The 24,200-nt window shown below is 39.2% G+C and overlaps 1 protein-coding gene across 6 annotated transcripts in view; it reads left to right on the plus strand.

Moving 5' to 3' along the window:
* Positions 1 to 24,200, plus strand: part of PRKG1 (protein kinase cGMP-dependent 1) — a 1,199,739-nt gene that overhangs the window by 1,153,342 nt on the left and 22,197 nt on the right. For all 6 annotated transcript variants that reach the window (XM_070752281.1, XM_070752276.1, XM_070752278.1 and 3 more), the window contains 2 exons: positions 7,977 to 8,116; positions 13,940 to 14,029. In XM_070752281.1, the coding sequence (XP_070608382.1) occupies positions 7,977 to 8,116; positions 13,940 to 14,029 (230 nt within the window). The remainder of the gene's footprint in view (positions 1 to 7,976; positions 8,117 to 13,939; positions 14,030 to 24,200) is intronic.

The raw sequence follows: 24,200 nt of genomic DNA on the forward strand, positions 1-24,200 counted from the left end.
AAGGGAGAAGTGTTGGGGGTTAGGGGTTGACACAATTGAATCCAGTAATGAGTTCCATGCTTCGATAACTCGATTGTTGAAATCATATTTTTTACAGTCAAGTTTGGAGCAGTTTGTATTAAGTTTGAATCTGTTGTGTGCTCTTGTGTTGAAGCTGAAGTAGTCATTGACCGATAGGACATTGCAGCATATGATCTTGTGGGCAATACTCAAATCGTGTTTTAGGCGCCGTAGTTCTAGGCTTTCTAGGCCCAGGATTGTTAGTCTATTTTCGTAGGATATTCTGTTTCGAGTGGAGGAGTGAAGGGCTCTTCTGGTGAAATATCTTTGGACATTTTCAAGGGTGTTGATGTCTGAGATGTGGTATGGGTTCCAGACAGATGAGCAGTAGTCTAGGATGGGTCTGGCAAAAGTTTTGTAGGCTCTTGTGAGTAGTGTGAGCAGAAGCTGCGTAGGATCAGGTTAACAACTCTAGAGGCTTTTTTGGCGATATATACTGTACATATACCTAAATGTATGTTTTCAATATCAGTAAAATACCACAAAATACCCAAATACTTTAAAAATCATTACTTACGCAAAACATTAATAACAATCTGGTTTACTATTAAAAAAAATTATTACACCTCAATACCAAAATGGATATCCCCCAATGAAATACTAATCTTTCCCAATCTTTTCTCGCACTCTAAAATTCTGAGGTACCAACAACTACTCGACGAATCAGATGCTCTTATCTCCAAACAACAACTGAACAATCAAGGAATTAATATAGACTGGTTAACATATTTACAAATTAAATTAAAATACGAACAACACAAAAAGCAATTTGGATTTCAAAATAATAATGTAATAGACACGATTCTTTTCGGTCCTTCTACAAAAATGATCTCAAAATTGTACAACTACTTACTAATCCAAGAAAATCCCGAAGAGCAAGTGAAATGTTGTATGATAGCTTGGGCTCAGAATTTTGGATATACGATTAACCTAATTGAGTGGGAGAAAACATGGACATCAAATTATAAAATGACAACGGCAATGTCTTACAAGGAGAACCAAATTAAAATGTTTTATCGTTGGCATTTGCCCCCAGCAAGAATATCCAAAATGTTTCCCAACTTCTCACCGACCTGCTGGAAGTGCAAGACCAAATCTGGAACTTACTACCACACATGGTGGACATGCCCAATTGCACAAAAGTACTGGACAACAATACAATCCCTAATCGACCAAGTCATGTCAATCAAATTACCACTCAAACCCGAGCTCTATCTTTTAGGGATATTCAGACAAAATCTTACCAAGACACAAAAATATCTGATATTACAAATTATAACTGCAGCCAGAATATCATATGCCTCTCTTTGGAAATCTGATCAAGTACCATCTTTCTTTACAATAATTACGAAAATTAATGAATGTGCTGAAATGTCTAAAATAGCAATGGAAGTACAAAACAAAAAAGACTCAGAATATTACGAAGCATGGGAAAATTGGCATAAATGGGTTTCTCAGAAAAAATACAAAAAACTTTTATTGTAAAATTCATACTCTATCCCACCCAAAAGTACCTTCAACACTTAAATTAATATTAAAGTAAATTAGAAAAGAAGCACCAAAAACTAATCAAATTTGCAACAAGGAAATATATTAAATCTCTTTTTATCTGTCTTCTAACTAACTCAACACACACTATAAACGTATTAACTACTTTTAGAATAACTAATCTTTATATACAGTACACCCATTATACCACCTATATACTCCCCACCCTACAACTAAACAAAAGTCGTCCATAAAAACGTCTGCATTAAATGCAGATTCTTCTCTCTCCCCCTTTTCCTCTTTTTTTTTCTTCTTTTCTTTCTCTTTCCTCCTCCTTTTCACACCTAGAACTTTATTGCCTATATATATTAAGAAATACGACATTTGAGTTATTTTCATATATAAATAGTAAGATTAGGAAAGTAAGAGTTATTACACTCCCTCTAAGACACTTGTGTATTATAACTCACATGTATTACAATTCTATCATAAATGTTTTGTTTTTGAATTTTCCCTCCCCTTCCCACTCTACCCCACCCCCAACCCTTCGTTCTGTCCCCCCTCCCCCAACCCCTTTCCTTGTTTTTAATTATATTTGTAAATAAATAAAGTATATTTTCAAAAAAAAAATATGTTTGAGTTACAGATTTGGGTTACTGAGGAGTTGAATCAGAGTCCCACTGATTTTAGTACAAACCTTTAAGTACATTTGAACAGTTTATTACATGAACTTGTCTTTAAAGCTTTATTTTAAAGCTCTGCAGAATTTAATGGTCTGCACAAAAAATTAGTTTGCTTTCTCAGTTTTGAGATATTGCTGATTTGACTTGTCCCATCTTTGATTCAAATGCCAAATGTCTGACATGCTCAGGTTGCTTCTATTGGAGAAAATGCCAGTTGAATTCAAAAGAGGAATCTAGGCAGAAAACTTTCAATAAATGATCAAATTGCATCTCTTTTAGTAACAGCAAGGAAATTAGATTGAAAGAGAGTTTTTCTCCTCTGGCAGACTGGCGATGTCAAATCAGGGAACAGAGATGTTAAATGAAGCAGCTTTTTGTCTTGGACAGCATACAAATGCATCTCATTTGACTGGATGACTTGCAGCATAAATACTCTCATTCAGCACTATTCAGGTGAACAATTTTCCTTTCAATGTACAGCATTCTACATTGAATTGGCAATATGCAGTACTGACATTTTGGCCATTGGTGTATCACACATCTGCATTTTTCATCCATTCAATCATTGAGCAATTTTTTAGCTCTTTCAGAATGATTTCTTTCTGACCTCAGAAAGACCTGGAGAAGCCAGTGAGTTGTGACATTGGGTTTCCTCCATAAAAGCTAGAAAAGGGAGGAGTTGGGGAGCCCTTGAAGAGCAGTGCCGAGGATTTTAACACATTTTTCGCTGATAAAATCACTCAGATCTGGGTGGACCTCGAGTCCGATTGGATAGCAGAGTTGACTGACGAGTCCGTCGAGGTGACTGGGGCCCATCCTTGTCCATCTGTCTGGGAGGAGTTTGACTTGGTGACACCTGATGAAGTGGACAAGGCCATTGGAGCTGTGAGTTCTCCCACCTGTTTGCTGGATCTGTGTCCCTGCTGGCTGGTTTCAGCCAGCAGGGAAGTGACATGGAGCTGGGTCCAGGAGATTGTCAACGCTTCTTTGGGGACGGAGTCCTTCCCAGCTCCCTACAAGGAGGCACTTCTGCACCCCCTCCTCAAGAAGCCTTCCCTGAACCCAGCCATTCTCAACAACTATCATCCAGTCTCCAACCTTCCCTTTATGGGGAAGATTGTTGAGAAGGTGGTGGCACTCCAGCTCCAACAGTCCTTGGAAGAAGCCAATTATCTAGGCCCTCAACAGTCAGGATTCAGGCCCGGCTACAGCACGGAAACTGCTTTGGTCGCGTTGATGGATGATCTCTGGTGGACCCGAGACAGGGTTTATCTTCTGTCCTGGTGCTCCTTGACCTCTCAGCAGCTTTTGATACCATTGACCATGAAGCACGAGGATATAGGATAAACCCCTGTCCCGGACCTGCCAGAGATCATCCATCAATGAGACCAAAGCAGTTTCCACACTATAGCCGGGCCTGAAACCTGAATGTTGAGGGCCTAGATAATCGGCTTATTCCAAGGACTGATGGAGCTGGAGTGCCACCACCTTCTCAACAACCTTCCCCATAAAGGGAAGGTTGGAGACTGGACGACAGTTGTTGAGAATGGCTGGGTCCAGGGAAGGCTTCTTGAGGAGGGGGTGCACAAATGCCGCCTTCTAGGGAGCCGGGAAGAAGCGTTGACAATCTCCTGGACCCAGCTCCATGTCACCTCCCTACTGGCTGAAAACCAGCCAGGAGGGACACGGATCCAGCAAACAGGTGGCAGAACTCACAGCTCCAATGGCCTTGTCCACTTCATCAGGTATCACCTGATCAAACTCTTCCCAGACAGATGGACAAGTACGGGCCCCAGTCACCTCAACTGACTCGGGGTCTGCCTGGATCTGAGTGACTTTATCAGCGAAAAATGTGTTAAAATCCTCGGCACTGCTCTGCAAGGGCTCCCCAATTCCCCCCTGGTTAAGAAGGGAACGGGTCACCCTAAACAGAGTAGCCGGGCGAGAATCCGCTGATGCAATCAAGGCGGCTTGATACGCTCATCTTGCTGCCTTGTGCGCCACTTTGTAAGTCTTAATATGAGCTCTTACAAGTGTTCGACCGGATTCGGACTTACTCTTTCTCCATCGCTTCTCTAGATGTCTCTTCTGGCGTTTCAATTCCCAGAGCTCCTTGGTAAACCAAGGAGCTCTCTGGGGTCTAGAGCTCTCTGGGGTCTAGGTCACAGAGAGGTTGCAATGGCGCAATCCGGTCAAGAGCCTCTGTTGCAGCCTTATTCCAGGCTACAGCAAGAGACTCTGCCGAACTGTGGACGAGTGCATCTGGAATAACCCCAAGCGCCCTTTGAAAGCCCTCTGGGTCCTTCAGGCATCTGGGATGGAACCATCTAGTCAGTTCCACCTCCCTGCGGGGGAGGATTGGAGCCAGGAAGTCAAGCCGCAGTACAAAATGGTCTGACCATGACAAAGGCAATACCTCTAAGCCCCTTAGTCTCAGACCATTACTCAATTGCTCAGAGAGGAGTACCATGTCAGGTGCGTGCCCCCCCTTGTCTGTACTACTGTACTACTTGAGTCAGGTCCATGGCTGTCATGATGGCCATGAACTCCTGCGCTAGCCCAGAGGTTTCACCAAGCTATGGTAGGTTAAAGTCCCGCAAGACAATAAATCTGGGGAACCCTACTGCCCGCCTGGCTACCTCCTCGAGCAGCACAGGCAGGGCTGTTAACACGCAGCTGGGAGGCAGGTACGTGAGCAACAAGCCCACCTGAACCCCTAAGTCCAACTTCACCAGGAGGGACTCACAACCCGCAATCTCTGTAGCAACAAGTCTATGTAGGCAAAGGCTCTCCCTGGCTATAATAGCCACTCCTCCCCCCCTTCCCTGTGGTCGAGGTTGATGCCACACCTGAAACCCGGCTGGGCAAATTTCAGAGAGAGGAACTCCTCCCTCCGGGCCCAGCCAGGTTTTAGTCACACATGCCAGGTCGGCCTCCTCCTCCAGGATCAAATCCCGGATGAGGAGAGCTTTATTTACCACCGAGTGGCATTGAGTATCAGCAGCTTGAGCCCAGGGCCAAGATTACACTTTTCACCAGTACCTTGGGTTGAGCTCACAGAGTCGGAACAAGGGATCGCTATTAAGCAGTGATCCCTCCTTCCCCTGGAATGGCTAGCTCCATGGCTCCCACCATATTTGCCACTCCCCAGCAGCACTGGGATATTCTGACCCTCTGCCACCCCAGAGATAGGTGCCCCCTCTCCTCCTGCCACTCTAACGTCAGGTGGGCCAAATATATCATTCACACCATTCCCATCTACCGCATCCATACCATAATTCCACCCATCCCAATCATTCATTCCAAACATATTACTACACCCACCCCAATTATCCATCAATTTTAAAAAACCCAATAATTTAATTAAAATATAAATTAGATTAATAATAATTAAAACCCTAATAAAAATAAGTAAAATATATATAAAATATAAAACTCATATAATCATCCATACCATACATATAATCCCATTCATTCCACAGGTCACAAACAGTAAAAAAAAAAACCCAATAATTTAACTAAAAACAATAAGCATAAAAATATAAGCATAAAATATACAAATATACAAATATAGGGAATAATTAATCAGCTAATAGGTCTTAAAGAGAAAAGCAGCAGCAAGATGACTCCAGACTGGCTAAGGTCTAGAAAGGTCCAATGCCAGTGTCCAGATCTCGGAATGCAATAATAGAATCGTCTCCTCTGTGCTGGCCACTGCAATTGACCAGCATTCTGAGTTCCTGTCTCTTTACCTCGGTTGATATTATCCCGGGTTCTTCTCTTCCTGTAATTGCCCCAGTTCACATTAGGAAGTTTCTCCTTTGTTCCAGGTTGGAAACGAATCTCCTTTAATTAGTTTCCATCCATTTTTTTTCTTTTGCCTTCTGGTGCTTTGGAAAATAAATTGACTCTCCTCTTCTTTTTGACAGCCCCTCAAATACTGGAATACTGCTATCATGTTACTCCTAGACTATCCATACCTGATTCCTGTAACTCCAGGCCTTTAATCATCTTATTTGCTCTTCTCTGCCCTTTTTCCAATCTCAGCATCTTTTTCGTAATGTACTAACCAAAACTGGATGCAGCATTTCAGATGTGATCTTATTAAGGATTTATAAATATTTCATGTGATTTTGAGTAAATATTTTATGTTATTTTGATTATATGCTTTTATTTATGTAACTAAAGGTTATATTAGCTTGTGTATAGCAGATGCACTTTGCTGGCTTATATTTCAGTGATAGTCCACTTGCACTCCAAAGTCCCTCTCACAATTACTGTTTTTGGAACCAGGTTTTGTCTAATTTGTACTTGTACCTTTGTTTTTTCCTGCATAGGTGTAAAACCCTGCTTTTCTCACATTAAAATTCATGTTATTGGATAGGACCCATTGTACAAGAATGTCAAGATCTTTTTGGATACTGAGCTTTTCTTCTGGGGTGTTGGCTATCCATGCCAGCTTAATGTCATCAGCAAATTTGATGAGTTCCCCTTCTATTTCCTCATCTAAATCATTTATGAAGATATTAAAGAGTACTGGGCCTAAAACACAACCTTGTAGTACCTCACAGCTCACTTCTCTCCATGTGGATGTAGTATCATTAAGGACAATTCATTGAGTATGATTTGTCAGCCAGTTATAAATCCATCTAGCTTACCAAGAAGTAGGTTATGGTCTACTTTTTCAAATGCCTTACCGAAGTCAAAGTATAATATGTCTACAGCATTTCTCTTGGCATTCTGAGAACATGCGAATAAGGATGAGGCAGTTGTTGCCAATTTAATGTTATTGTAGTGCATAATGATAGAGCTGTTGAAAATTATTTTACATGGTCAAGGTTAAGTGTTTTTTTAAACACTTGACCAAATTTTATATAATGTAATATATTTGGAGGAACTATTTTTTTACCTAAAGCTAAAATAAATGTTGAAAAGAGATGTCACTGCAAAACACATGTGGACTGGTAAAGGGATGGCTAGCCTGCTTAGTTGTCATTACTGAAGGTGAGTAAAGAAAAAGGAAGTCAAATAAGAGAGGGAATGTGGTGTAGTGGTTAAAGTAGTGGAATGGAATGAGGAATGTTCTAGATTAACCTGTGGAAATTTGGTAAATGACATGGCTTCAATCTCTGTTAGCATTTCATTTATTTGTTTATTTATTTGGCTGCCCATCTTAAACACAATTCTTGGTGGCTCAAAACAAAACTAGTTACTATGAAATCATAACTATAAAATAAAACAAAAATCCAGCCCCTCACTCATGATGCCCCACAACCAGCTCCACGTAGCTTTATTCTATTCCAGTACCTGGATAAAGGGCCAGATCTTGACAGAATACTAAAAAAGTGAAAGTCTGCCCAATCATTTGTTGGGGAAAGTATTCCTTAAAGTAGAGACTTTCTCATCCCATTCATCCTCTTAAATAATCACATTATTCCCTTCATAAAAATGATTATTCTGACTCCCTAAAATCAGATTATTCCCTTCCAACATGTTTTCCATTTCAACCCATTAGTAATTTGAGTGTAAATTAGAGCAATAAAATTTATTCACATGTGTTTTATTCAAAAGAAGAATAAGCTGTCATGGCCATTAAGTTGAGTCTGAATATAGAATTTTAAGCCTGTTGATTATATTACTTTGCACTTGAAAGTAATGATTAGCGATTATGTATTTGAAGCTTAACATTTGGGAGCCTTACTATAACCACTGATTCTGAACATTCAAATGTCTGGTTTCCTCAAGGTGCAGTTGAAAAGTGATGAATCAAAAACTTTTGCAATGAAGATACTAAAGAAACGTCACATAGTAGACACGAGACAGCAAGAACACATACGCTCAGAAAAACAGATCATGCAAGGCGCTCACTCAGATTTTATTGTGAGGTATGACTGTGTTCTTGTATAAAACTCCTTTCTTTCAGACTGCAGAAATTTATTCTCAGCTTTCATTACATTCTTCTACCAAGTTGCTATATAATGCCTTATCTTGTCTAAACATTCATTCAAATGCCTGAACCATCCAATGAATACATGAATTCTCACACCCGATACTACGTTATTTATCATTGTAAATACCATAGTGTAATTTAAATGAAGTTGCAATGTGCACAAAAAATCATGGCTTTCTGCTTTATAAAAACAGACAATGAATAACTTAAAATAGCAAATGCATTTTTAAAGATAGATATTTGCTTATTAATAATGATGAAACATTATACCAAACTGAAGGCATGTTTCAAAAAGTTTAGTGGTTAGAATGCAGGATTGCATCCTAATTCTGCCAACAGCCAGCAATTCAATTCTCACTGGCTCAGAGTTGACTCAGTCTTCCATCATTCTGAGATCGGAAAAATGAAGACATAGATTGTTGGAGGCAATATGCTGACTGTGTAAACTGCTTAGAGAGGGCTGTGCATCATTATGAAGCCTTATATAAGTCTAACTGCTATTACTATTGCTATTTCTGCTCTCCTTAACTAATAGCTATAGCAGCACCAGTCATATCTTAGTAATTTGTTGTGTATTGGCGGATAGGCAAAAACATACACACATTTGTATTTTCAAAATGTTACAAAGTGGCTTACAACAACATTGACTTCTGCCTTTGCTTCTTTAGATAGTACTTGGATCCCTAACTTCTTTTGAATCACCTTCAATATAATTTTATGAAACTTGCATGAAATAGTAACAATACAAGTAAAAGTTCTTTCTGCCTGAGAGTTATTTAAAAACAGCCAGCTTTCTAGCAAAAAGATTAGAAAAATAAGAAATAATAAGATAAAATATGTTAAAATCCCTTCACAGAATAGTTTATTTTGATTAAAAACAGTCCAAATGTTGCAACAATTTTAGATTTGCATATGTCAGAATTGTTCATCAGGCTAGGGAGTACTGAAGACAAGACAAGAAATGAACAAAACAAAATGTCTTTAGTACATTTATATAATCCTCTTGCTTCAGTTTTTCTTGAAGTACCCTTTTGGGGCCATGTCAGTTGCTACTTTTGTCTTTTTTGCCAATAATGTTATGTCTAAACCTAGCAAACTTCTATGAACTCTTACCATTTTTGTTCCTGCTTTTATGTCAGCCATGCAGTTGTTAAGCTCTTTCTTGAAATTATTTTATTAGAGAGCCAGCGGTGAAGAGAGGCTAAAGCTATAGACTTCATTACACTAATAACACCTTAACTAAGGCAACCAGTTGTATTTGTTGTCTTTATAGCACTTTTTCTTGCACTTTTTCTTTAGTACAGTCTTGGAATATATATATATATATATACAGTGATCTCTCGGTTAGCGCGGGGGTTACGTTCCAAGACCTCCCGCGCTAACCGATTTCCGCGTTATATTGGATGCGGAAGTAAAACCACCATCTGCGCATGTGCGCCATTTTTTTCATGGCCGCACATGCGCAGATGGTGGAGTTTGCGTGTGGGCGGCGGGGAAGACCAAGGGAAGATTCCTTCAGCCGCCCAACAGCTGATCTGCTCCGCAGCGCGGAAGCAGCGAGGAGCCGAAGATGGGGTAAAGGCAAAGGGGAAACCCCATCTTCGGCTCCTCGCTGCTGCCGCGCTGCGGAGCGGATCAGGTGTTGGGCGGCTGAAGGAACCTTCCCTTGGTCTTCCCGCCAGATCACTTGCCGCTTGCCGCTTGCCAGTCCACACACGCCCCCCTGGATGAGCGGCCCCGCATGGCCCCAGCGCTGGACTCCGTTGCCGAACGCCGAAACCGGAAGGGGCGAGGTGGGGGAGAACGGGAGGCTCAGCATTCCGGCAGTCGCAGCGCTGGCTGTCAACTTTTCTTTTTAGCACTGGGGAGGCAAGTCAGCTCCTGCCCAGTTTTAAAAAGAAAAGTTGACAGCCAGCGATTGTTCCGCTGCCGCCAGCATGGCCTGGCTGGCAGCGGAAGATGTAACGGAGCCCACGGGGGATTCGCCTTCCTCTCACCCGCAGCCGAGACTGATCGTGGGCTCCTTCGCAACCTCGGAGAGCTTCCAGGGCATGAAAGCTCACGAAAACCAGGAAGCTCTCCGAGGTCGCGAAGGAGCCCACGATCAGTCGGCTGCCGGCGGGAGGAAAGCGAATGCCACGGGGCTGGGCTCGGCTCCCCCCTCGGCTCCCCCCCCTTACCAGCCCCGCCGCGGAAGGCTCCATTCTGTTCCCTGCTGGCCCGATTGAGCGGCCGGCGGTCTCCATTCAGGGAACAGACGTCCACCCCCTCCTCGGAGTCCCCGGCACCCAGCGTCCCCACGCCGCCTCCACCTCCCGGTAATGCGCCCGACCTCTGCCTCTCTCTTTCTCTCTCATATACCACGCCGGCAACAGGGAGAGAAAGAGAGAGAGAACTAGCGTGGACTTATTTTTTATTTTTTAATATTTTATTTTTTTAATTAATATTTTTTGAAAAACCACGTTGCAGCGTTTCGCGCTAATCGAGAACGCGCAAATCGAGGGACCACTGTATATATATATAATGTTTTTTTGCTGAATTTGAAAATTAAGGGAGATTAGGATAGGATTTCAAATTCAGCAAAAAAACATGTAACACATATAGATAGAATTGTCGGCTATCAATAAAATTAATTGCCTTGGAAATGGCCGTGGGTTGGGCCGAGAGGCAAATAAGGAGCTGTGATGTTCCTTCAATACACCAGGGTGATTCGACACAAATATATATATATATATATATGTGTGTGTGTGTGTGTGTGTGTGTGTGTGTGTGTCACATGTTTAAGCTGAATTTGAAAATTAAGGGAGACTAGGATAGATCTATTTCGGCCTTATTTTGGCCTCATCAGCTAGCCATACCCACTGGGACTTGAACCTGCAACCTTTGCCTTGTAAGGCAGAGAATTATCCTCTAGGCTACAGTATCCAATCCCTTCAGCTCTGTACCAGGGAAGGGTTACATTTTGTGTCGAATCACCCTGGTATATTGAAGGAACATCACAGCTCCTTTTTTGCCTCTCGGCCCAACCTACATATATATATGTAGATTGTTCTGAGTTTGGGTTTTGCCCTGTTTTGTCAGTTCTATCGGCTCCCCTCTACAAAACCTTGCCAAATTTTTAGCCAAATATCTTCAAACATATACAGAAACTATCACCTCATATGTACAAAATTCATTCTACTTTATACAAATACAGTAATTAAAAAACAAAACCTACAACCCGATGACCTACTTGTGAGTTTTGACGTCGTATCCCTTTTCACACAAATACCTATTAAAGAAGCCTTAACAGCTATCCAGGACAAACACAAGCCCCCCAAATATATCCTAGACCTTACCAACCACTGCCTGACTAATACATACTTCATCTATAATGAACAAAGATATAAACAGATAGAGGGAGCCCCCATGGGATCACCCCTCTCACCTGTCATCGCCAACCTCTACATGGAATATTTCGAAAATAATGCATTAGAGCAATCCAAACACAAACCTAAACTTTGGCTGAGATATGTTGATGATACTTTTGTAATTTGGCCACATGGAAGGGAAAAACTAGACAATTTCCTCACACATCTCAATAACCTACACCCCAAAATACAATTTACTATGGAAACAGAAATAAATGATCAACTTCCCTTTCTAGATGTACTGGTCTATAAAAAACCCAATGGCACCCTAGGACACACTATCTACCAAAAGAAAACCCATACCAACCGTTATCTAAATGCACACTCACACCACCACCCTGCACAAATCACCTCAGTGGCCAAAACTCTCATCACCAGAACCAAACGCCTAGCTGACCATGAGCACTTAAAAACTGAATTGAACAAACTTAAAGATGTATTAATTTCTAATGGATTCGAAAGGAAAACAATCACGAACCTAATCAAAAAAGAGACACCCCCCAAAAATCAAGATCAAGAACAGGACAATGGTACCACCCTCCTCCCTTACATCAAGGGCACCACAGACAAAATTAGTAAAATTCTGCACAAACATAACATCAAAACTTCATTTTCCACTAACCAAAAAATATCTAATATCCTAAGGAGCCCAAAAGATAAAATCCAATTGGAATACCAAGGAATCTATGAAATTCCTTGCAAAACATGTGCAGCCACATACATTGGACAAACCAATCGAAGAGTAAGTGCACGCATTGCAGAAGACAAGAATGCAATTAAAAAAGAAGAAAAGACTTCCTCCCTTGTCCAGCACATTAAAAAAACAGGGCACGAAATTGACTAAAAAAACTAAATTACTTTCCAAAACAGAAAATTTATATAGAAGAATTACTTTAGAAGCTATAGAGATTGAGAAACACCCCCTTTGCATGAATAAAAGAGATGATACGTCCCGCCTACCAGAGATTTGGAAACCAGCCTTAAACAAAAAAACACTTCATAATAATCACCATGTCAATCCTTCTAATAATTATGATTCCACCAACCAATCAGATCACTAAAACATAATCACCCAATCTATTTGCAACATTCAAACCAAATCTCCACCCCCACACTATATACTAGGAAGAAATGACAGTTGCAAACATTCCATTTTTACAACAGCACGAAGCTTGAAACTTCAGCCTGATGATGGTGGATGTGATTTCACCGAAACGTCGCATAGACATGCAAAATATTACACAGGGCAAAACCCGAACTCAGAACAATCTACATACATATACCTGTGAAAATCTACGAAAACATATATATATATATATATATATCTGCAAGATCAAATCCCAACATGGTTGAAATAGTACTATCGTAGTCTCCCTTAATTTTAAAAATTCAGCAAAAACTAAATAGATCCATGGTGGCACAGTGGTTAGAATACAGTATTGCAGGATAATTCTGCCAATTGCCACTAATTCAGTTGTCATCAGTTCAAGATTGACTCAGTCTTCCACCTTTCCGACGTCAGGTAAAATTAAGACCCACATTGTTGGGAGGCAATATGCTAACTATAAACCACTTAGAGAGGGCTGTAAAGCACTATGAAGCAGTATATAAGTCTAAGTGCAATTGCTATAATGGAAGATCCAGAAAAGAACATGGGGAAAAAAATATGTAAAGCAATTTCAGAAGCAAAAGACAGAAGTTTTAAAATAATTCAACTTTATTGGATTGTATTTACAAACATGTTTTCAAAGCTGCTAGGCCAAATTTTGCCTTATTATGGGTAATAATATTGCCTCATACAGCCTGCTTCCAAAATAGAGATACACCCGTTTTCTTCTGCATCAGCAGTGCTTTTATGAGATGTCTAATTAATGTATCACTCAAGTCCTTCTCAAAATTACAGCATCATAGGACATGTTGCATTCCCTCTGTAATTGGGAACCCCCACAGGCAGAGACATTCATGATGGGGCATCTTTTGATATTTGCCAAGACTGATAGCTGATGGCAGTTTATTGATCCTGGCATGGCCCAATGTCTTACGTTTAAAATTTATTCGAGATTGGCAACAGTTAGTATGGTAAGCCTCCAGTATTTATAGTTTCTTGATGCAGAAAAAGAAAAAAAAAGCAGCAGAAATCCTCAAAAGCTAAGTCACATGTTGTCTACTGAATTCAGGAAAAGAGAATTAATTGGCAGGAGTCTGAATAGACTCATTTTTTTTTCAGAACAATAATAAAATATCTAAAGACCATCACCTATTCTTTCAGTGGCAGAAGATCATAGCCTGTATTTAACATTTCAAAGTCCAGTACGCATTCATAACTCTTTTCCCCCTTTCTTTTATAGGCTGTATAGGACATTTAAAGACAGCAAGTATTTATATATGTTGATGGAAGCCTGTTTAGGTGGAGAGCTTTGGACAATTCTCAGGGACAGGTAAGAGATGCCATAAGGTTTATTTTGGTAGGAAATGATATTTAATTGGCATACCAAATTAGCATACCAAATGCAATCACATGAACAATCCGTATAATTTTTTAAAAAAATCTGTTTATTCCTGTCACAATTAAAATACGGCATACTACCGTAAGTCATAAAATTTAAAATACAAAATACAAGATTAAAATATGTACAAATTAAACAGAAACTAATAGCTAGAAACATGAATTATGTTCCCTGGGGCGCCATGAGGTCATGAACTAATCAAGTGCAAATACACAAAGGACAGGTGTGTGTGTGGTTATTGTTGTCTGCATGTCACTAAAGTTGCACAAGGCGGAAATCACCAGATAGCCCCATTTGTTCAGAGAGTCTTCAGATTTTGTTGTACCCGTGTGTAGTGTATTCAACTTTCTAGAGTGATCTGAAATTTTGTGTGGTAGCTGAAAGAGTTACACACAGATGTTACTCAGTCCTTACATCCAAGATATAAAACTTAAAAGTCATCCATCCATCCATCCATCCATCCATCCATCCATCCATCCATCCATCCATCCATTCAATTTATTTTTCAGCCATATTGTATCCAATGACACGGGGCAGCTTACAACATTAACAAAAATCATTAAAAAACATTAAAATAATGCATTATTTTAAAATCGGCAAATAAAACATTAACAAATAAAATCCCATAGACAAGTTGGCAAAGAAGAAAGGCAGACATAGGGGGATGGGATGAGGTGGGGGATGATGTGGCATTGATGTGGCACTTCCAATATGAAGTTCTCTTTTATTACTGTAATGTGGGAAAGAGGTGTCATTTCATAGAGTTATTTCCCAATTGTCTCTGTCCTGTCAGAATTCTCCATTTACATGCTTTGCACAAATGGCAAACTGTAACTTACCATGTCTTTTCTAAGGTACATCCCTGCAGCACGTATTCTGAGCAATCCATGCAGCCAATTTGATCTGTCATCTTCAAGCTCTGACAGCATTTAAGTCCAAGTTGTTTTACTGTGTAAACATTTCTGGCAGAGATGATGTGGTATGTGAAATGCAACCTCCATTGATAGTTCCCAGACTTTAGTAAGGAAATAGGAATCATCTTCCGGGCTTTTGGATCAAAAGAACTGGAGTGGTATAACAAAAAGAATGAATTTAAAAACAGTGAAATTCTGGCTTGGCTATAAGCAAGATTCAAAATGTAATCTAAATGAGTAATAATCTAATGTGTTGTGCTGCCATGTAAACAACTCTTCGTTTTCTATGGCTGTCAAAAAATGCAACTACTTTCTATGGCAAATAGATGTGATCAGCCTTCCAATGGTAGTGGGACACTACTAGAGCAGAATATTGTCTTTCAATTTAAAACAATATTCTGCTCTAGTAGTGTCCCACTACCAATCTGTGCTCTATTCACAACCAGTGTACACGAGCAGTGGGCTGGTAATCGTGCATGTGCATGCAATGTACAACTTGTGCAAGTTGAGCTACACGTACACTGGCCCGCTGCTCACAAGGACCGGTTCCTCTCTCCCCCTCATCATGCTACCAAGCCACAAAGGTTGGGGACTACCATTTTAGATGAGGGTTGTCAAACTCACGCCGTCACGGCAGCATCATGTGATGTATGGGGACTTTTTCCTCCTTTGCTAAAACTGGGCAGGGGCAGGGCCAGTATGTCATGCATCTAGCTTGCAGGCCGTGAGTTTGACACCTCTGCTTTAGAAGGATGATCAAGATTACAAGTCTCCAAAATGTGTGTATTTAGTAGAATTTATTGCATTGCGCAAACTACCAACTGAAATTTTGAAAGAAGACTAGATAAGCATAGCCATGCCATGATCAGACCAAGGCCTGTTTGGTTCAGCAGTCACTTTACCTCATGGCTGATCAGATGTTTATGGGAAGCCCATTAGCTGACATATTAGTTCCTCCACTCACCTTCTTCAGTCAATGATATTGAGAAGACACTGAAGACAACATTTATCCATCGTGACATCCAGCCTATTGCAGAGAATTACTTAGGACTTCTGGCAGCAATAGAAGAGTGTCCTCATATGATCCTGATCTTGGCCAACAGGGCAATTCTGACAGATATCTCTGCCAAAAACTCTTTGGCGTTGGCCAGCAGAAATAAATTTTCTCAAAGCACAGCAAAGGGTTCCTGCATCACTCCACCCAGTTCACTCTGTGTTTTGTTGAACTAGTGCTGTTCTCTTAAAGTTGACAGATTTCACTATTATGATGGACTGCTACACTGTGCTTTTAAATATTTAACTTTATTCAAGGTAGTTTCAGACAACAAGATAAACCATTCAAGTAAGTACTGCTGCAATCCTGACTTTAAAAGAATTTCCATTAAATTCAAGTATTCTTACCTGGGAGGGATTCTTTTTTTTTCCTCGTATATTGCCTATCACTCTAATCTCAATACTCTGAGTTGTTTACAATATGCAGCAAGAAAAAATATATATAACCAATAAAACCATACATCTCATAAAAGCCAGAAAAGTACATTTTGCTGCAAGCAATCCACTCAAATCCAGCTGCCTCAACAAATCCTGATCCTCAAATACCTGGGAGAACAAAACTGGGAAGGAGGCAATCTCAGCTTGTAGCAATCAAGGAAGTCTGCTTCCAATATGTATGTATGTATGTATGCATGTATGTATTTGTTTGTTTATTTGTTTGTTTGTTTGTTTGTTTATTTGTTTGTTTGTTTGTTTTAAAGCCTGCTTTGTATTGTGGTTAATTTGGTTTGTTTTCTTATGTTACAACTTGTTTTTAACTATCCAGAGACTCTACCGTGCCACTGGCAGCTATATAAAACTAACAAACAAGAAATATAATGTAGGATAGAAACAGTCTTGGGTTGCTACCAGTTCACCCTGGTTCGGGCAAATGGGTAGCGGGAGGCTCTGCCCACCCGCCCAATCTGTGCATGCACAGAAGGTTCTGTATTTGTGCATTCACAGTTTTGAACCAGTGGCAAATCTAAGTGAAACACACTACTGGATAGGAAGCAAAAACTTCCTGTCCCAGGAAGGATTTTCGGGTTGGGTAGATTCTCCTTGATTCCAAAGACAATCAAGATGGACTTTATAATTCATACCAGCACTGAATTGAATTCAAAAATGTATTAACCGATCAGTGTTGAGCCCACAAAAAAAGGAGTATATATATTGTCTCAATATACTGTTTTTCAAAAGACAAGTCAACTATTGTTCCTTAAAGATATTTTGTTTCTCATCGAAGAAGCTTCTTTGGTTCTCATTGAATGGTGATGGATGGAAGGATTTATATTCCCAAATGATTGCAAGGAATATAAATCCTTCCATCCTCCGTCATTCAGTCAGAATTGAAGAAGCTTTTTGGATAGTAAGCAAAAGGTTTTCAAGGAAAAACAATTCCAGTTGCCTTTTGAAAAGCATCTTTGGGGCAACCATGACCTGGATGACTGAGAATCTCCATACACATCTGTATATATTAATTGGTCCATGGCATTCCTGACCAACTGCAATTTCTCAGATGCCTTCAAAAGTAGCTACAGGCAGAATATGTTGCATTTCTATATCATAGAGATATATGAATGATGAGTTAATGTCACAACTTAACTACCACCACCACCATCACGAAAAAAGAGACGATTTAATTGTTGCACCAGCTGAAGCTGGGGAAAAGCTTTTTTTTGGCCTTGACTCTATTTGCTGATCAAGCAGGAGCTTGAATTCAGAAAGGCTTGTGAATGTGTGTGAACTCAGTAGGAAAGGTAACCTTGTTCAGAGCCAAAACAGAAGTCTGAATCTTTTGTATGAACACTACTTTCCAACTTCCTGAGTTTAAATTTAAACAGTTTTTCCCCTCCAATCCTTTTCATAGCTTCCAGATATCAAATAAGGATCTTCTGTGCATCTATGGCTCAGCCTAGGAAGGTAACGAATTAGCTGGGTATGATCCGAGTATTGATGAGACGTCACTCAAATCTATCTTTGACCCCTTCAAATAGCATGGGATTCCTCCTCTACCATTCCAATAGGATTCTCCATCCCCAGTCTAAAATCTGGTTAACTGACAATCTTTTTTTTTTCAAACACTTTTATCAATGCATCTCAACCTGACCTCCTACTTACTTGCATTCCCCCTTGTGGTCCTTCAAACATTCTCCTTGGGGCTTTCAAGTTAAGCTTCCACATATACCCATCCCTGCACCCCACTGCCCAGTGCATTATCACTTTCAGACAGGGAGCTACCTATTCTCTTCCACACAACTAATGTTCCTCCAGATCTCCTTTCCAAATATCATGGAAATCATTTCAGCTAGAGCAGGGGTGTCAAACTCAAGGCCCACGGGCCGAATCCGGCACCCAGGGTGCTTAGTTCTGGCCTGTGGGGCTACCCTGGAAATAGTGAAGGGACGGCCCATGGGTCCGTGCCTGTCAGCAAAAATATAATTCCATTTTCAGCTGCATTAGCCTCATGCAACCCTCTGCCAGTGAAAATGGAGCTCTGTTTTCGTTGGCAGAGCACTCAGGCCACCACAGGTGTCCCCAACACAAGTGATGTTGGGAAAGGCCACGCCCTCTGTAGCCATGCCCCCCCCCCGGAGGTCAAACACAACCCTGATGTGGCCCTCAGTGAAATTGATTTCGACATCCCTGAGCTACATGAACCATCCATAGTTAACAGCCACAGTCTAACCAAAGTAAAATGTTCCTTTCAGTGAGCATCAATGATCCAGGTCCTATCTATTACAGAATATCATCTGATGGGGCCCAGAAAGACAGATTTTTCTGTTGTGTCACCCACCTTTTGTAACATCATCCTACCAGGGATTAGATTTGCAAGGTCTTAATAATGCAGTTTTGTCCTTGTGTTGTGGAGTCTGGATGTGTGGAAAACTGTGCAGTCATTATATTTAATCTATCTCTTAGTTTTTCTTTTAACCTTGGCTTCTGATCAGTATTTCTATGGAGTTAGTATATAATGTTTATGTAGTTTTTAATTGTTGTCAGCCACCCACAGTCATGACTGAGACGGAAAGCCATATAAGATTAAATGAATGAATGAATAAATAAATATAATAAAAACCCTATCAGGAGGAGGATAGTTAAACTTTCAGACCTTCCTTCATCCAAATATATAGGCAGAATGTAAATCAGCAGTATTCCTAAAATACTAAAATATACTGCTCAAAAAAAATTAAGGGAACGCTTAAACAACATAATATAACTCCAAGTAAATCAAACTTTTGTGAAATCAAACTGTTCACTTAGGAAGCAACACCGATTGACAATCAATTTCACATGCTGTTGTGCACATTCAACTTTTTACAGAACAAATATTTCATTCATTCAGATCTAGGATGTGTTATTTGAATGTTCCCTTTATTTATTTTTTAGCAGTATATATTAGACATAAAAAAAAGTTCAGTAATAAAATATCAAAATCAAAAGAAATGAAAGAATGGACTTACTGGTTTATATGCCTGCTGCTTCTATGAAATGTAATCTAAAACCTGATTGAAATTATGTAAATAAAACTCAATCATTTGGGTTATGATTGGATAGCAAATACTGCATTTAAAACTTATCAGTTGCTTAAGTGTTACAGCAAAATAAGACAGTAGTGAAACCTGAAAACTTACTTGTATAGTACTGTTTTATTATCATTTTAAATTCCAAACATTTATTTGTATTTAATTTGTTTAAAAAATAAAATTACAATACAAATTATGTTGTGCTCATATTTCTTTTAATTGTTTGCGTAAGACTTTGAAGCTTTATTTTAATACTTTTTCAGTCTACTCCTGGTATATGCTGCCACCTAGCTATGAAAGAGAATTTCTCTTTTATTTCCTTTGGTCATCTATTAATACGGTAATTGAAATGCTTAGCACTAGCCAAACCTTGTTGACTTTTTAGGCTGTTTTAGTTTTAGGTTGCATGCCTACTTTGGAACAGGCTTACACAGCAAAATGTCAACATATATATATATATGTAGATTGTTCTGAGTTTGGGTTTTGCCCCGTGTAATATTTCATCAGGCTGAAGTTGTAAGCTTCGTGCTGCTGTAAACTTCAGCCTGATGATGGTGAATGTGATTTCACCGAAATGTCGCATAGACACTCAAAATATTACACGGGGCAAAACCCAAACTCAGAACAATCTACATACATATACCCGTGAAAATCTACAAATATATATATATATATAGCTGACCATGAGCATTTAAAAACTGAATTGAACAAACTCAAAGATGTATTAATTTCTAATGGATTTGAAAGGAAAACTATTACAAACCTAATCAAAAAAGAGACACCCCCCAAGAATCAAGACCAAGAGCAGGATAATGGTACCACCCTCCTCCCTTACATCAAGGGCACCACAGACAAAATTAGTAAAATTCTACACAAACATAATATCAAAACTTCATTTGTCACTAACCAAAAAATATCAAACATCCTAAGAAACCTAAAAGATAAAATCCAACTAGAACACCAAGGAATCTATGAAATCCCTTGCAAAACATGTGCAGCCACATACATTGGACAAACCAATCGAAGAGTGAGCGCACGCATTGCAGAACATAAGAATGCAGTTAAAAAAGAAGAAAAGACTTCCTCCCTTGTCCAGCACATTAAAAAAACAGGGCACGAAATTGACTTTGAAAAAACTAAATTACTTTCCAAAACAAAAAATTTATACAGAAGAATTACTATGGAAGCAATAGAGATAGAAAAACACCCCCTCTGCATGAATAAAAGAGATGACACGTCCCGCCTACCAGAGATTTGGAAACCAGCCTTAAACAAAAAAACATATCATAATCATCACCATGTCAATCCTTCAAGCAGTTGTGATTCCACCAACCAATCAAATCACTAAAACATAGTCACCCAATCTATTTGCTACATTCAAACCAAATCTCCACCCCCAAAACTATATATAAGGAACAAATGACAGTTGCAAACATTCCATATTTACAGCAGCATGAAGCTTAAAACTTCAGCCTGATGATGGTGAATGTGATTCACTGAAACGTCGCATAGACATTCAAAACATTACACGGGGCAAAACCCGAACTCAGAACAATCTACATATATGTGTGTGTGTGTGTGTGTGTGTGTGTGTGTGTGTATATATATGTCACATGTTTAAGCTGAATTTGAAAATTAAGGGAGACTAGGATAGATCTATTTCGGCCTTATTTTGGCCTCATCAGCTAGCCATACCCACTGGGACGTGAACCTGCAACCTTTGCCTTGTAAGGCAGAGAATTATCCTCTAGGCTACAGTATCCAATCCCTTCAGCTCTGTACCAGGGAAGGGTTACATTTTGTGTCGAATCACCCTGGTATATTGAAGGAACATCACAGCTCCTTTTTTGCCTCTCGGCCCAACCCAGGGCCATTTCCAAGGCAGTTAATTTTATTGATAGCCGACAATTCTATCTGTATGTGTCACATGTTTAAGCTGAATTTGAAAATTAAGGGAGACTAGGATAGATCTATTTCGGCCTTATTTTGGCCTCATCAGCTAGCCATACCCACTGGGACGTGAACCTGCAACCTTTGCCTTGTAAGGCAGAGAATTATCCTCTAGGCTACAGTATCCAATCCCTTCCAATCTCCTAAGGAAAGATAAAGTATAGGGTTTAAAGTGCTTACCCAGAAGTTAATTTGGAGAAAATGTGAAGAAAACTGGTCAAGAAAACTGACCACATTGGTTCTCCTTTTAAAACTTAATTTGGCAGTTGTTTGTAATGTATAGCAGTGATTTTTGATTTTATGATTTGTTGAAAGTAAGCTTCTGATCTCTGTGCCTTTTTTATTCGGAAGAGAATAAACAAAAATTAGCTCAGTTTGGAAAATAAATGTACTGAGTGAGGATTTTGTTGTTGTTGTTTTAAAAAAGATCTCAGAATAAGCAATAAACAGAGAAATGTGATTCTATCATAGCCTACAGTCATTTTGCAGTCTAGTTATTCTGATAGCCAGTGGGCTTTTGCAGTCAAGTTATTAAGTAAATAATGTATTCTCTTCTGACACTTCCAGTGGTTTCACACAAAAATAGTTGAGCTGTGATTTTCAGTTTGTAAGATATAATGCCGCCTGAGGAAAGCACTGCCAAGTACTCCACTCATAAAATCCTATATGAGGGTTGCCCAAGAAGTAATGCACCACATTTTTTTCTCAGTCTACAGTAATGGTACAAATGCAAAACTTTAGATATACATTGTTTGAATTGTCAGAAGTGCGTGTGTAAATTTTGTGTTTCAGCTATGTGTTACAGCTATGTGTTACAGCTATGCTATCTGTCGGAAGAAAATTTACTCATGCACCCCTGACAATTCAAATAATGTATATCTAAAGTTTCGCATTCGTACCATTACTGTAGGCTGAGAAAAAAATGTGGTGCATTACTTTCTAGGCGACCCTTATCTTGATCCTTAACTTACAACAATGGTTTGTAACTGGTAACAACAATTAATTTAGTGAACGTCTGAAGTTACAATGCAACTGAAAAATGACTTATGACCATTTTACACATTTATGACTGTTGCAGCATCCCCATGGTTACCTGATTAGAATTGGGATGCTTGGCAACTGACTCTGTTTATGACGATTGCAGCGGCCCAACATCACATGTTAATCTTTTGGGACTTAACAACCTCAGTGATTCACTTATGGGTCAAGAACTAGCTATAATTACTTCACTGCACTGCTCCAAACGCTGATCTAAAGGAAAAAAGATGAATGTCCTCATATTTTGTAGACCTGGGATAATTGGATGTCCATCTTTGTCAGTATCAAAATCTCTGGTTTTGGGGAAATGGGGAAAATCAGCCATGCTCCACTATTCTTTTCAACAGTGTCTTTCAATTACGCTGTTGTCCCTCTTATTTTATTTTATTTTATATTTTGTTTTGTTTTGTTTATTTTGTTTAGTTTTTGTTTTGTTTTGTTTATTTTATTTATTTTATTTTTTATTTTATTTTATTTTATTTTATTTTATTTTATTTTATTTTATTTTATTTTATTTTATTTTATTTTATTTTATTTTATTTTATTTTATTTTATTTTATTTTATTTTATTTTATTTTATTTTATTATTTTATTTTATTTTATTTTATTTTATTTTATTTTTTGTCTTCTGGAAGCCATGATGATGGCTGAGGTTGAGGGTGCTAAGGTGTCAAACTCGCTATGATTCTACTCTACACACGCTTCGGTTGCCATGAGTAATGGGGGGTAGGCATGGGATTTTGGAGCGGAAGATTCAGGAGGCTCTGATAAGTTTTGCTTTCCTAACACAGAGTGGGATAACTTTCGCTTTCCTGGAAAACAAGTGACCAGAAGGAGACTGTTAGAAGTTGCATTCCATAAATATGACGTGGCTGTGAAGATGCGTCCACCTGACAAAGATGGACAATGGGGATTGGCTATTTTCCGGGGGGGGGGGCAAGTGGGATTTTTTTTATATGAGCTTGTATCGTGCCTTTTTTCTCAGTCTTTGCTTTAACTTTGTTGCTCTCAGTTCTGTTTTTTGATAAATTCACTTTTGAAGTTCAAAATGGTCTCTGAGTTTTATTTTTCTTAAATTCTGATTGAAGCAGCCTGACATAAGGAGTATCAAGTTTTAAGAAAATAATAATAATATAGCCGGTTAAGATGCCTTATCCTTCCCTATTTGTAAATTCCAAATAGTATTTTCATATACCTCAGCTTTCATTCATCCTGATTTAATTTGACTATGTGCACTGGGCCGTGATGGTGCAGTGGTTAGAGTGCAATACTGCAGGCTACTTCAGCTGACTGCTAACTGTTATTTGGCAGTTCAAATCTCACTGGCTCAAGGTTGAATCAGCCTTCCATTCTTACTGAGGATGTAAAATGATGACCAGATTATTGGCGGCAATATGATGACTCTGTAAACCTCTTATAGATGGCTGTAAAAGCACTATGAAGCAATATATAAGTCTGAATGCTGTTGCTATAACACTTACTACTGTACGATGGAGTGCATGAAAAAGAAGCAAATCATTTATTTCTTATTAATTAAATTTGTATGCCGTCCATTTCCGAAGGACTCAGGGCAGCATTAGATTAGTTTATTCCTAATCAAGTCAATACTGAGCAACCCAATTTAATACATTAATAGACTCA

This window comes from Erythrolamprus reginae, chromosome 5 (assembly GCF_031021105.1).
Source record: "Erythrolamprus reginae isolate rEryReg1 chromosome 5, rEryReg1.hap1, whole genome shotgun sequence".
NCBI lineage: Eukaryota > Metazoa > Chordata > Lepidosauria > Squamata > Dipsadidae > Erythrolamprus > Erythrolamprus reginae.